Raw genomic sequence first — 12383 nt, forward strand, 5'->3', positions numbered from 1 at the left:
AGTGCTATTTCTAGCAGATTGAGCAGCCATATAGAGGCTGCCTCAGTGGCTTGTTCTAAATCACTTGTCTTTGTTTTGATAAAGTGGCAATGCGTTTAATTTTAAAAATTCCTAAATCATTTGTTATATGAATTTACAAAAAAGAAAAGATTAAAATTAAAACCTAGCTAGAAAAATGTAATTTAATAACATCTAATGTATTTTGTGGGGTGGTGGCAGCAGTAACTCTTTAATGCCAATCAATATCAAAATTTCCTGGAACCAAAGAAAATGTAATCATATCATCATGGTGAGAAAAGGAAACCATGTAATAGCTGTTCTCAGCTTTAAATTTCAGGAAGTAACCTCAATATTTATAAGATAATCTGTCTTAATAAATAATGCAAAAGTGCTAATACTTGTGTAAAAATAGAATTGAAAAAGAAACACAGTTTTGAGGAAAGTCAGTTACATAGGACAGGGAGAAAGAAAAAGAATCGTATGAGCATAAAAGCTATATTTTGCTAAAACAATATAACTGAAAACATGAGTAAATCTAGAAAACCAGACATTGCTAATAATATAAAGAACCACTAAGATGAATTTGACCTTTATGCAAACAAAAGAGTGGGTATCTAGCTCATCGGCATCCTTTCTAAGAATAGATATATTTTGATAAAGAACTGTGGACTTACTGATAACAGAAAGAAAAATGCTGCAAATTACCAATCTTTAGAGAAGAACACATCTTAAGAGTATCTTTCTTAAACTTTGTCATCCTTTAATGAATACTGTACTGCTCGTTGAACTGTAAAGTTGTTGCTGTAAAGGAATGATGATATATTTCCGTTTTCAAGAATATCTTGAGATAGATTGTAAAAGGTAGGTGCTGAATACTATTTTATCCTACCCATCCAATCAGCTATAACATTTTAGCATTCAAACTGGTCATATCCAGCCCAAATATTCTATCTGTTTTATGCTCAAACCAGCCAGATCCGGTCTCCCACTCCTATCCTGCACTGTTATTCTTAAAATAAACAGGCGTAGGAGTGGCTGTGTGGTAAGTAGCTTGCTTACCAACCACATGGTTTTGGGTTCAGTCCAACTACGTGGCACCTTGGGCAAGTGTCTTCTACTATAGCCTCGGGCCGACCAAAGCCTTGTGAGTGGATTTGGTAGACGGAAACTGAAAGAAGCCAGTCGTATATATGTATATATTTATATATATATATATGTATGTGTGTGTGTGTGTGTGTGTGTGTGTGTGTGTGTGTGTATGTTTGTGTGTCTGTGTTTGTCCCCCCAACATCGCTTGACAACCGATGCTGGTGTGCTTACGTCCCCGTAACTTAGCAGTTCGGCAAAAGAGACCAGTAGAATAAGTACTAGGCTTACAAAGAATAAGTCCTGGGGTCGATTTGTTCGACTAAAGGTGGTGCTCCAGCATGGCCACAGTCAAATGACTGAAACAAGTAAAAGAGTATCATTGAAATATTGACGTTATGAAACAATGCATGATTAATTTAAAACAATGTGAATGAATGAGCATTAGATTTAGTAGAGTAATCTAAATGCTAAAGAGTTATGCCTTTCCTTGAAGTATAGTGTATCCATTTACTACAGCAACCAAGCATTTAAGACCTAGACTGTTTTGGCTAACTGGTGTCCACTCTCGTCACTACAGTTTCTGCAAAATCTATTGAACTTACCAGCTTCTATTGATATGAATTTACTCTGAAAAATCAATCACAGTATTAGCTTCAGTTTAGCTGAATTTTAGATTGTATTCACTATAAATAGCTATGTGCTACTAATATCTCTATGGACAAACGAGGGGTGTTCTTTCTCTGATAAGGATCTAAAAGGACTAGAAACTGATCATATGGATTTTCTTTCCTTTAGAGAGATAAAACCTGCTGTGTAAACACTTCAATTACTTTCCCAATAAAGCTAAATTTATATGTTTATTATTAAAGGTATACCTTACATTTGAAATTACCTCAAAACTGTGTATCTACTAATGCACACACACACACACACACACACACACACACACACACACACACACACACACACACACACATATATATACAGAGAGAGAGAGAGAGAGAGAGAGCTCCCCCCACCATGATCATAGTTCTATGCTTATTTTCCATTCTGGTATGGAATGGAGGGTTATCATGGTCTGAATTGCCTCTTATTCAGAGTTACTGTTTTTATACACACACACACAACTCAATACACAAAATATCAGTATGATATTTGTAGATTGCACTTTTAAATTCCATTCAAGCATCTTCTTCCTTATATAAAAGATGCAGCACAATGTATTTTATGATTGTATTCCTACTCTACAACCTACATTTTTATCTCCTTCACCTACCTCTTCATTATAAATATATGTATATGTGTGCATGAATGTGTGTACATTAATTATGTTATAAATATATATTTATCTTCAGGTAATAGATATTATGTTTCTATGGATTGAAAGGATTCAAGCAAGTACAAAACAATCACTAATTGTAGTTCAACATTCTCTATCCTCATCTCACATTGTAATGGTGAGAATCGCTATAAATGTTATCCAGTCACATCTTCTTTGTTTTAAACAAAATGTTAAAAATAACATATCCCTCTACATCTTTTCTTTTCTATACATCTATGAAAAATATTGATGGGTGCAAAAATTAATAAATGTTTGCAATAGGAGAACAGGAATTGCTGCTTGGTTAAGAAATTCAATCTGCGAATATGTGGTTCTTTGTTTGAACCACTGTGTAGCACTTTTGGTAATTGTATTCTATCACAGATTTTACTCCACCAAAGTCTTATATATGGTCTGTACAGAAGCCCATCAGAAGGATTAGTTTAACAGCACCACTTGGTTCATGGGTGCCTTTAAACTTTAGCACACTTTTGGTGCATAATGTCATCATATGAGTTTTCTCCTCTGTGGTAACAGGGCAGTGGCGGAGGAAACAATTCTATGTGCTAAATGTTAACAGAGTTCACTCTGTTGTGAGCATTTGAGCCAAGTCTCTGACTCGAAAACACTTTTGGTTTGAGGACACCATCTGCTTTCCTATAAGTCTTAGAGACTCTGTAAAAATGCATGGGTACTGCCTTGTCGCCTGATTTAGAAATAAAAACAATTGGACCACATCTTTTTATTTATTTGGGCTTTACCATAAAACCATCTAAACATAAATCAATTCAATAGAGGTTCCTGTATGTAAAAACAAGATCTCCTTGAAGTAACAGTCATATCTTCCTTAAATATCACAATGCGTTCTTAAAAGTAGCTGAACACATTGCACAATGCAACCCTAGAAAGATAGAATGGTCATGGTTGTAATTCCCTTTAATCACAAGTCTGCTTGATTTAGACTGAGCTGGTGCTAAATAACAACAGTTGAGCATACATCAAATCTAGCTGCTCAGCAGCACTAGTTTATTATAGCTAATTTTCATTAAGCAACGATTAACATGTAGGTATTGGCATGCCTGTGTGGTAAGAAGTTTGCTTCCCAACCACAAAGCTACAGGTTCAGTCTTATTGTGTAGTACCTTGGGCAAATGTTTTTTTTTTACTATGGCCTCAAGCCAACCAAAGCCTTGCGAATGGATTTGATAGATGGAAACTGAAAGAAGACCATTGTATGTGCACTTATGTTCCAGTGACATTAGTGGTTCAGAAAAAGAGATTGACTGAATAAGTACTAGGCTTAAGAAAAATAAAAACAAGAACTGGATTTGATTCATTCGGCTAAAGTTCTTCACGGCAGTGCCAAGTATGGCTACACTCTAATAACTGAGACAAGATAAAAGAAATATAGCTATTTTCACATATTTGTAACGTTACTAAGGATCAATCACCTTCAATATTTGGAATCTTTTTACTGTGTTTTACTTAGTAATTAATCCTGATTTATTTTCTTTTTAAGGCTGTAATCAGGAGTAGGAATTGCAATACCCAAGACACTTTTCAGTGCCTCACTGACTGGTCCCTGGCTTAACCCTTTAGCATTTAAACCAGCTATATCCAGCCCAAATAATCTACCTGTTTTGTGTTGAAACTGGTCAGATCTGGCCTCTCACACCTAGCTTATAATCTCATTCTAATGATAAACAATCGCATCATTGAAATCTCACAGCTACATGATGATGCACGACTCATTCAAAAATGATACATCTATATAAGTATCACATTTGACACAGTAATCTGAATGCTAAAAGACTAAATGCTTGTAACAGACTAAACTCTGCTAAAAACACTAAGTCCAGAGGGCGGCGTTAAATTGAACAATAGTTTACGTCTACCATTCCAAAAGCTAGAACTGTTCCTCCTTTGGGCTTTCACAAAGTATTATTTCTATCAAATTTTACTCAGAGGGCTTTGTTGATAACAGACTAAACTAAAAGATACTAGTCTAAGGTACAATAGAAGGGAAATTTCTGTGGGCATGACTCGGTGGTTAAGAAGGTCATTTAACAATCATACTTGTGAAAGGAACTTCTCAAGCAGCCAATTATAAGGATTGTTTATTAGTTATTAAGGAATATTTAACATTTAAAGCCCTGTGTATGTTTGCAAATACACAAGTGAATATTTACCTTCTGAATGTTACATGAAAGTCATTGGGCCATGGACAATGATATTTACTAACATTTCCCCTGTCAGTAAATTGTCTCCTAGCTCTGCTCTTTCAAATATTAAGGGAATATAACTTAACTGAGAAACAGGTAAGGATTAGTGAAGGAAAGCAAGTTACTATAAAGGCAATACCTCGAAGAAGCTAGAACAAATGAGCAATGTAATATCATATAACACACACATATATGTGATGATAATATATGACCAGGTTTCAATGCAGTTGTCATTTAACACAAGGCATTCCACTTACAAGACATTAATCAGTTTGAGATAATAGCAGGTGACACTTGCCTAAGGTGTGCCACACAGCAAAAGAGAACTCAGATCTACACGGTTACAAAGCAAATTCCATATTCACACAAACATATCTGCTTCTTATAAATGTCAACATGTACTTAAGCTTCTTGCTAGAAAATCGTTCACATTCATTGCATTACTTTTCCCTATCTCTTTGGCCCACTTGTGAAATACTATACATGATAGTATCTTGTAATTTTAAACAATTCCCTTTTGAAGACATAGCTAAACTCATTTGACTGATAAATACAACTTGTACTAACTTGTATATAACTTTCCCAATATAACCACTAATGGCACTCATGAATGTTAGTGCAGCCTTTTTGTAATTCAACAACTGTTTGTAAGTGCCTGAGTAGATAAGGTAAGTTGTGTAATATCTATTTTACATTGTAATTAGTGAACAACAACTTCCTTCGTTATAAGTTACCTCATATATCAATCACTGGTTTATTGTATTTTCAGTGATGAGAGTGACAAGGCAATGCATAGCCTGATACAAACACCTTCATTCATGAAGACTTGCTTGTTTTTCTTGTCAGTGAAAGTGTTGACACATTTTTTGAGGCTCTCTAGTAGAAGATACTTACTCAAGATGCAGCACTGTGGGGGCAAACCTAAAATTACATGATTGTGAGGTGAATTCCTTTTACACACAACCATACCTGTACCTATACTTACTGTAATTATAATTGTTGTTAGTGTTTAGCCTTCAGTCAGCTCTGATCAAATAGATTATAATCAAAGATATTCCAGCTATGATTATACTTTTCTTTCCTTGGCATAACATATCTTGAACTATATTATCAATGTTTCCTTGCTTAGCTATGTTAGGATTTGAAAAAATTTTGCTGCTATTTCTAGCTGATCTGTCAGAAATTTAGAGCCTGTTTCACTGGTTTGATTTCATCTTGATGCAGTAATCATCAGTTTGATTTCATCTTGATGCAGTAGAAATTAGAGGTATAACATACTAGAACTAATAGAAACTTCACTTTAAATAAAGGAAAAAAAAAATTTTTACATTTATTTTACAAAAAACTTTTGATTTAAAAAATTCCAATATAGATTCTTATTCTTTTAATTATTGGTTAATGCTATTATTGGTGGATTGGAAGAATTATAAGAGCTTAAGACAAAAATGCCTTGAAGTATTTCTTCTAGTTCTTTAAATGTTCAAATGTCAATGCAAGTGTTATGGAGTATTTCACCAATAATCCAGTTAAGTTTCTTGAATCTGGTTTGGTCCTGAACTCAAAGTGAATAGGAAATGAAACAAAGTGAGACACAGAATAGCCAATTTCATCCTTAAATGAACAGAGAGAAAGCTTCCCTTGGAATGTCAGGCGTGGCAAATATATGCATCACTTCTACTGTGCCTTGCTTCAGTTTTTATTTGAGCAGATTAACACAACTTCCTTGCATCTTCTTGTGGAAAGGATGCAGAATTGTCAGTGAGCTGAACAAGATGCTTAGCAGCATTTTGTCCATCTTTATGTCTGACTTTGTCTCTCATCTTTTCAGGGTCGATAAAATAAGGACCTATTGAACACTGGGGTTGATACAAATGACTAGTCCTCTGTCCCGAAATTACTGGCGTTGTGCCATAATTTGAAAGAAATTATTATTATTATTATTATTATTATCATCATCATTTATCTTCATCATCATGATGGTGAACATCATAAAAGTTGATTTATTCTCATTTTATTTCCCATTTGTTCTAAATTTATTAAATTAATATTCCATTTTATGATTGTAATGAGTTTTCCTGTTTTAGACAGTAAATTACATGCATCTATCTCATGTATGAAATGTTTAACTTACATGACCTTCTTTCATTATAATATTCAACCACTTCCATTATATCTATTTATTTACTTGGTTATTTATTCTATTCATTTTATCAACAATCATACGAGTTTACAGCTATGAATTTCACACCATTTTTTCTCTAGCTCTTCAAGAGATTTTACAAGATAAGTTAGTTATCTAGTTCAGGAAGGTTGCCATAGAAAATGGATATATATATATGTAGATAGTTATATAAATGTGTATATCAACCTCTTAATTATTTCAATTTGTTTTCTTTTAGAAACTGCCATGCTGCATCTATTGTTTCTAGAGATTTTAGCATCTAATAAAACAGTAAAATTTACGGATGTTGATCATTTAATATTATATATATATCCAATCCTAATTATAGTTTTTCATTGCAGAAAGGAAAAAAAAATATTTATTCAAAAGCAGTAGAGTTGCAAAATCAAAGTGCCAGACAAATTCTTTTCTTTTTATATTCTGAGTTCAAAATCTCACTGAGATGAGCTTTACATTTCAACTTCCCAGGGTCGGTAAAATAAGTGCCAGTCAAAAGAATTTGGGTTGATTTATATTGTCTACTGCATCCTACATTTAAATGGGATTATAATAACTTGTGAAGATGCATGGTTTGGTGGTTTGAGTGTTGGGTTTACAATCATGAAGTAGTGAGTTCAATTCCTAGACCAGGCTGTGTATTGTGTTCTTGAGCAAGATACTTTATCTTACATTGCTCCAGTTTACTCAGCTGTAGAAATGAGTTGCAATCCCACTGTATTGGCCTTTGCCTTTCCCTTGGATAACGTTGGTGGCATGGAGAAGGGAGGCTGGTATACATGGGTGACTGCTGCTCTTCCATAAAGAACCTTGTCTGGACTTGTGCCTCAGAGGGGAACTTTCTAGGTGCAATCTCATGGTCATTCATGATCAAAGGGGATCTTTCATATATAATAACTTGTAGAGAAACATTGCAAATCAAGATTTTTCCAGTAGTTATTTAACCACAAGTCATCTCTGAATGAATAAACTTTGATTAAAATCATTCTCACTGTGTCAATCCACTTTATTTTCAGATTTTTTCTTATTTCAGAAATGCATTACCCAATGTGTCTTTTTTTCATAGCCATTTATGTATGATATAAGGGAAATTTGGTTACCATTTGGTTACTAGGATGCCAACCAAACCATGAAAGATTCCCTCACTGGCTTACTGCTGATAAGATTCTTAAATTATATGACAAACGAAGTTGATTGATGCTGCAGTTGACAACTTTGCCTTTCAACTTTCTTGGATTCATAAAATAATAAAGTAGTGATTAAGTGTAGGATTAATATAATCGACTGTTCCAACCTCCCTAATTTCTGGCCTTATTCATCTCCATCATGATTTTGACATACACTTTTCCATGAGTCATAAAGAATTCATTGAGGCAGATTTTCTATAGCTAGATGCATTTGATGGTGATGCTTGTTCACAACTATTACATGGTGTCAATATAATAAGACGCATACACACACACACATATGGTGGGCTGTTTTTCAGTCTTTGTCTACGAGATCCACTCACAATAGTTTGGTTGCTGGGATTATAGTCTTCTTGGTACTCCGTCGGTTACAACGATGAGGGTTCCAGTTGATCTGATCAATGGAATAGCTTGCTTGTGAAATTAACATGTAAGTGGCTGAGCACTCCACAGACACGTGTACCCTTAACGTAGTTCTCGGGGAGATTCAGCGTGACGCAGTGTGACAAGGCTGACCCTCTGAATTACAGGCACAACAGAAACAGGAAGAAAGTGTGAAAGAAAGTTGTGGTGAAAGAGTACAGCAGGGTTTGCCACCACCCCCTGCAAGAGTCTCATAGAACTTTAGGTGTTTTCTTTCAATAAACACTAACAACGCCCAGTCTGGGAATCAAAAGCGCAATCCTATGACCGCGAGTCCGCTGGGCCATTGCGCCTCCGCTGGAATTATAGTAAAAGACAGTTGTCCAAGGTACAAAGCAGTGGGGCTGAACCTTGAGGAAGCAAATTTCTTGACCACACAGCCAATCTTGTGCCTATATTAAAAAATCTTTATGTATGACTATCCCATCATAATGACCCAGTGTTCTTTTTTTTTCATTTGGTGATAAAAAAAGAATACTGTCAACAAGACCTAGACAAGGTCACTTGCTGTCAACTGACAGACATTTGATCCTGTTCCCCATACATAGACTGCCATCACCGTAAGATCTTCAAGGTAACCACTAAACAACCAAAAGATGCTAATGTGTTAGGCACTCCCTTTAAGTTCACTTGCTTCCTAAATTATAGCTGATCGTTTGCAATGACATTCTCTTGCACCTCACTTGATTAGATGATAGAGAGTGAATTGAAGATTTAGCTGCTACCTCTGTTAAGTTCACTGGCTACTAGGCATTCTAAAATTAAGGTACTACTTCGTAGTATCAAACACACCAACTATTCTGTGAAATGACGTCTTCATGAGCTAGAAGGAAGAGTGCAAGAAGTAAGAGACGTATGTTATTTCTTCTGTTGGGTGGTGTCAATGATTTTCAAAACCAATAATACCTTTGAAGTCCTTCAGAAACTGTTGTTTAATTTTCAGTTTGCATTTTAATGGTTAGTTTCTATTTTATGTTCAGTTTCTATGCAAGTTAAAAACTTTGAGAGCAGCATTAGCGGATATTTTTTTTTTTTTTAAAGTTATGTAGAAAAAGTTAGACAGTGCTCGTTACCTTTTAAGTCTCACCCAGACTAGAGCAGTTGATATTAACGTTGTGCTTCTTTGTAGATCAGCAGTTACAAGACAATGTTGGTAGATTTTCTTTTACTATCTGAAAAAAGTTAGGTAGTTCTTATCACCCGAGAAGTTCCTCTCTGACTGTTACTCATATTGATACAGTTAATGTTCACTTTGGGTTTCTGCAAGTCAATAACTATAGAGGAAGCACTGATAGCAAGGGAAACCTAGAATTGTATCTCTGGCAAAAATAGATAGGCAAAGTCTTTTCCTCAAATATCTGGGGTTTGGAACCAATAAAAACCATAAGAGGAGGGTGAGGAAGAGAAGCAGGTTTGATAGAAAGGTGGTATTGGAAGTGGTATGCTGCTAGCTATTTCAGAGAGACAAAGTAGTAGAAGAGACAGGAGGAAAAAACATTGTGTTTGTGTCAGTAGTTTTTGTGTTTTGGTCAATGAATTTTTGCCAATATTCTCTTGATGATAATCTAAGATGTCTGTAAATGATTAGTTATCCAATGTCAGAAAGAATATTTGCCAAACTGACAGAGAAGCATAACCATTTGCAAGTTGGCCTAAAAGACAGGATCTACTTACATTTGCATAATTTTATTTTTTTCCCCTAAGGAAATTAATTAGCTGATATTAGATATATTTCTCTTAGATATTTTTTCAGATTTTAAACACCACTAAATGTAGTTTTTGTTAAATATTTTGGTGGATAATCTCAGTCAAAATTTTTCCTTTTACTATATTATGTATGTGTGTGAGAGTGTACTGTTTAAAAATAACTCTTTTTGCAAAATAGAACAGTTATAATTAAGGGAGCAAAAAGGTTTGAAGGCCAGGTTATACACATGGCCAACCTTTACTTTCTCAATGGCCATCTTGTAGATCATGCAGTGGTGGTAGTATAAGGTATGTTATGAGTATTTATAGAACACACGTCCAATAGAAGCTCAACAAATGATTAAAGATGGAGAAGAAAAGATGTTAAAAGGTTTAAAAGAATTTAATCCCTGCATACGATCATTTTGAACAGTAATATTAACATCTAAATAGCATGGGAAAAAATTAGAAATTAATTTAATTATAATTAAATTAATAACATATTACTGTTCTCCTCAGTGTGGAAAAAGAATACATAAAAAAAATACATAAAAAAATTATTATATTGTTACAGAAGACTAGATGGAGTGAATGTCACATAACGTAATCGGATATACATAATATCCTTATGCAACACTATCTTAGCATGTTTTTATCTTTCTTAAGGATATTATGTATATCCGATTATGTTTTGTGACATTCACTCCATCTAGTCTTCTGTGAAAATATAATAATTTTCTGAGTAGTTTTTTCATGTATTCTTTTTCCAAACTGAGGATAACAGTAATATGTAAGTAATTTAATTATAATTAAATTAATTTCTAAGTTTTTTTCCCATGTTATACACATGTTAATATTGCTGTTTCAAGTGATCGTATGCATGGATTAAATTCTTTTTAAACCTTTAACACCTTTTCTTCTCCATCTTTAATTGTTTGTTGAGTTTCTATTGGATATGTGTTCTGTAAATGCTCATAACACAGCTTATACTTGTAGCATTTTCATATTCGAAAAATTCTTACAACAGTAAGCTACCAATGTAATATGAAGAATCTTTATTAGAAATCGACCTTTGGAACCCCCGAAAGTAAAGGATGAAATAAAACTCCACCTTTTCTTATATATATATATATATATATATATATATATATATATGAGAATGGAGAAATGGAGAAACATCTCTCAGTTGTTGGCAGATGATCTGGATTTGTTCTCCTTTTTTTCTTTCTATATCCTATAATAGATGAAAATAGAGGAGATTTTTAACAATGTAATAGTCCAGTTATGCTGACCTTGTGTCAAAAGGCAAGCAATAAAATATAAATAGCTGCAGATAGATAAAATCCTAACATTACAAATCCAAGCACATTGCAGTATTCTGGCACTCTGTTGGTTATGGCAACAAAGATTCCAGTTGATTTGATCAAGGGAACAATCTGTGTGTGAAATTAAGATGCAAGTGGTTGAGAACTCTCCAGACACACATACCCTAAACATAGACCTCGGGGAGATTTAGAGTGACAAAGAATGCGACAAGACTGGCCCTTTGCAATACAGGTACTACTCATTTTTGCCAGCTGAGTTTATAAAACTTGGACTATATTAGATTAGTTCACGTTGAAGTTGATGAAAACACTTGCTAATTGCTATAATTAATTCAACTTATTTTAAATTCTACAGGATATTTGGCAGTTCTTATATATAATGTAGCAGTTAAGATTATTTAAAATTTGCTTTAGTATAAAAAATGCTTTAGCAAATATGCTTTCACATTAAATTAATTTTTAACATTGTTTTTCTTTTCCAGGGCAAGAATCCAGTTCCAACTCCCAAAAAGCACATGACAAAGATAGCAATCACTTGATGTTACAAGGAATCAACAGCAGTTTTGGTTTACACAGTCCTGATCAGCTACCCTCAGAAATGCTCCATGTATCTTGCCACAAAGACTGTAAAGCCAGTGTTTGTCATGATCCTGATATTATAGGTAAGTTCTTGTTCTTTGTACTCCACACCAACCCTGATCAAGGTGACCCAAGATCAAAGAGTATCACTTATGACCACTGCATCTTGCTTCAGAGACTAAGTGCATCTGGTACTAGATTGTCAAAAAGTATCTTATCTTTCATTTGTTCCAGTCATTAGACTGCGGTCATGCTGGGGAACCACCTTGGAGAGGTTTTAGTCGAATGAATTGACCACTGTACTTTTTCTTTAAGCTTGGTACTTATTCCATCGATCTCTCTTTCTAAGCCACTAAATTATGGGGACATAAA

The 12383-nt window shown here is 34.3% G+C and overlaps 1 protein-coding gene and 1 long non-coding RNA gene across 7 annotated transcripts in view; one reads left to right on the top strand and one right to left on the bottom strand.

Moving 5' to 3' along the window:
- LOC106876727 (uncharacterized) overlaps positions 1–12383 on the top strand; it is a 1066253-nt gene that overhangs the window by 1029867 nt on the left and 24003 nt on the right. For all 6 annotated transcript variants that reach the window (XM_052966107.2, XM_052966109.2, XM_052966108.2 and 3 more), the window contains one exon: positions 11915–12094. In XM_052966107.2, coding sequence (XP_052822067.1) covers positions 11915–12094 — 180 coding nt within the window. The remainder of the gene's footprint in view (positions 1–11914; positions 12095–12383) is intronic.
- The window catches only part of LOC128247403 (uncharacterized), a 167947-nt gene that overhangs the window by 58180 nt on the left and 97384 nt on the right, over positions 1–12383 (bottom strand). The window lies entirely within an intron of this gene.

Source organism: Octopus bimaculoides, chromosome 3 (assembly GCF_046866305.1).
Source record: "Octopus bimaculoides isolate indiv1 chromosome 3, ASM4686630v1, whole genome shotgun sequence".
Classification (NCBI taxonomy): domain Eukaryota; kingdom Metazoa; phylum Mollusca; class Cephalopoda; order Octopoda; family Octopodidae; genus Octopus; species Octopus bimaculoides.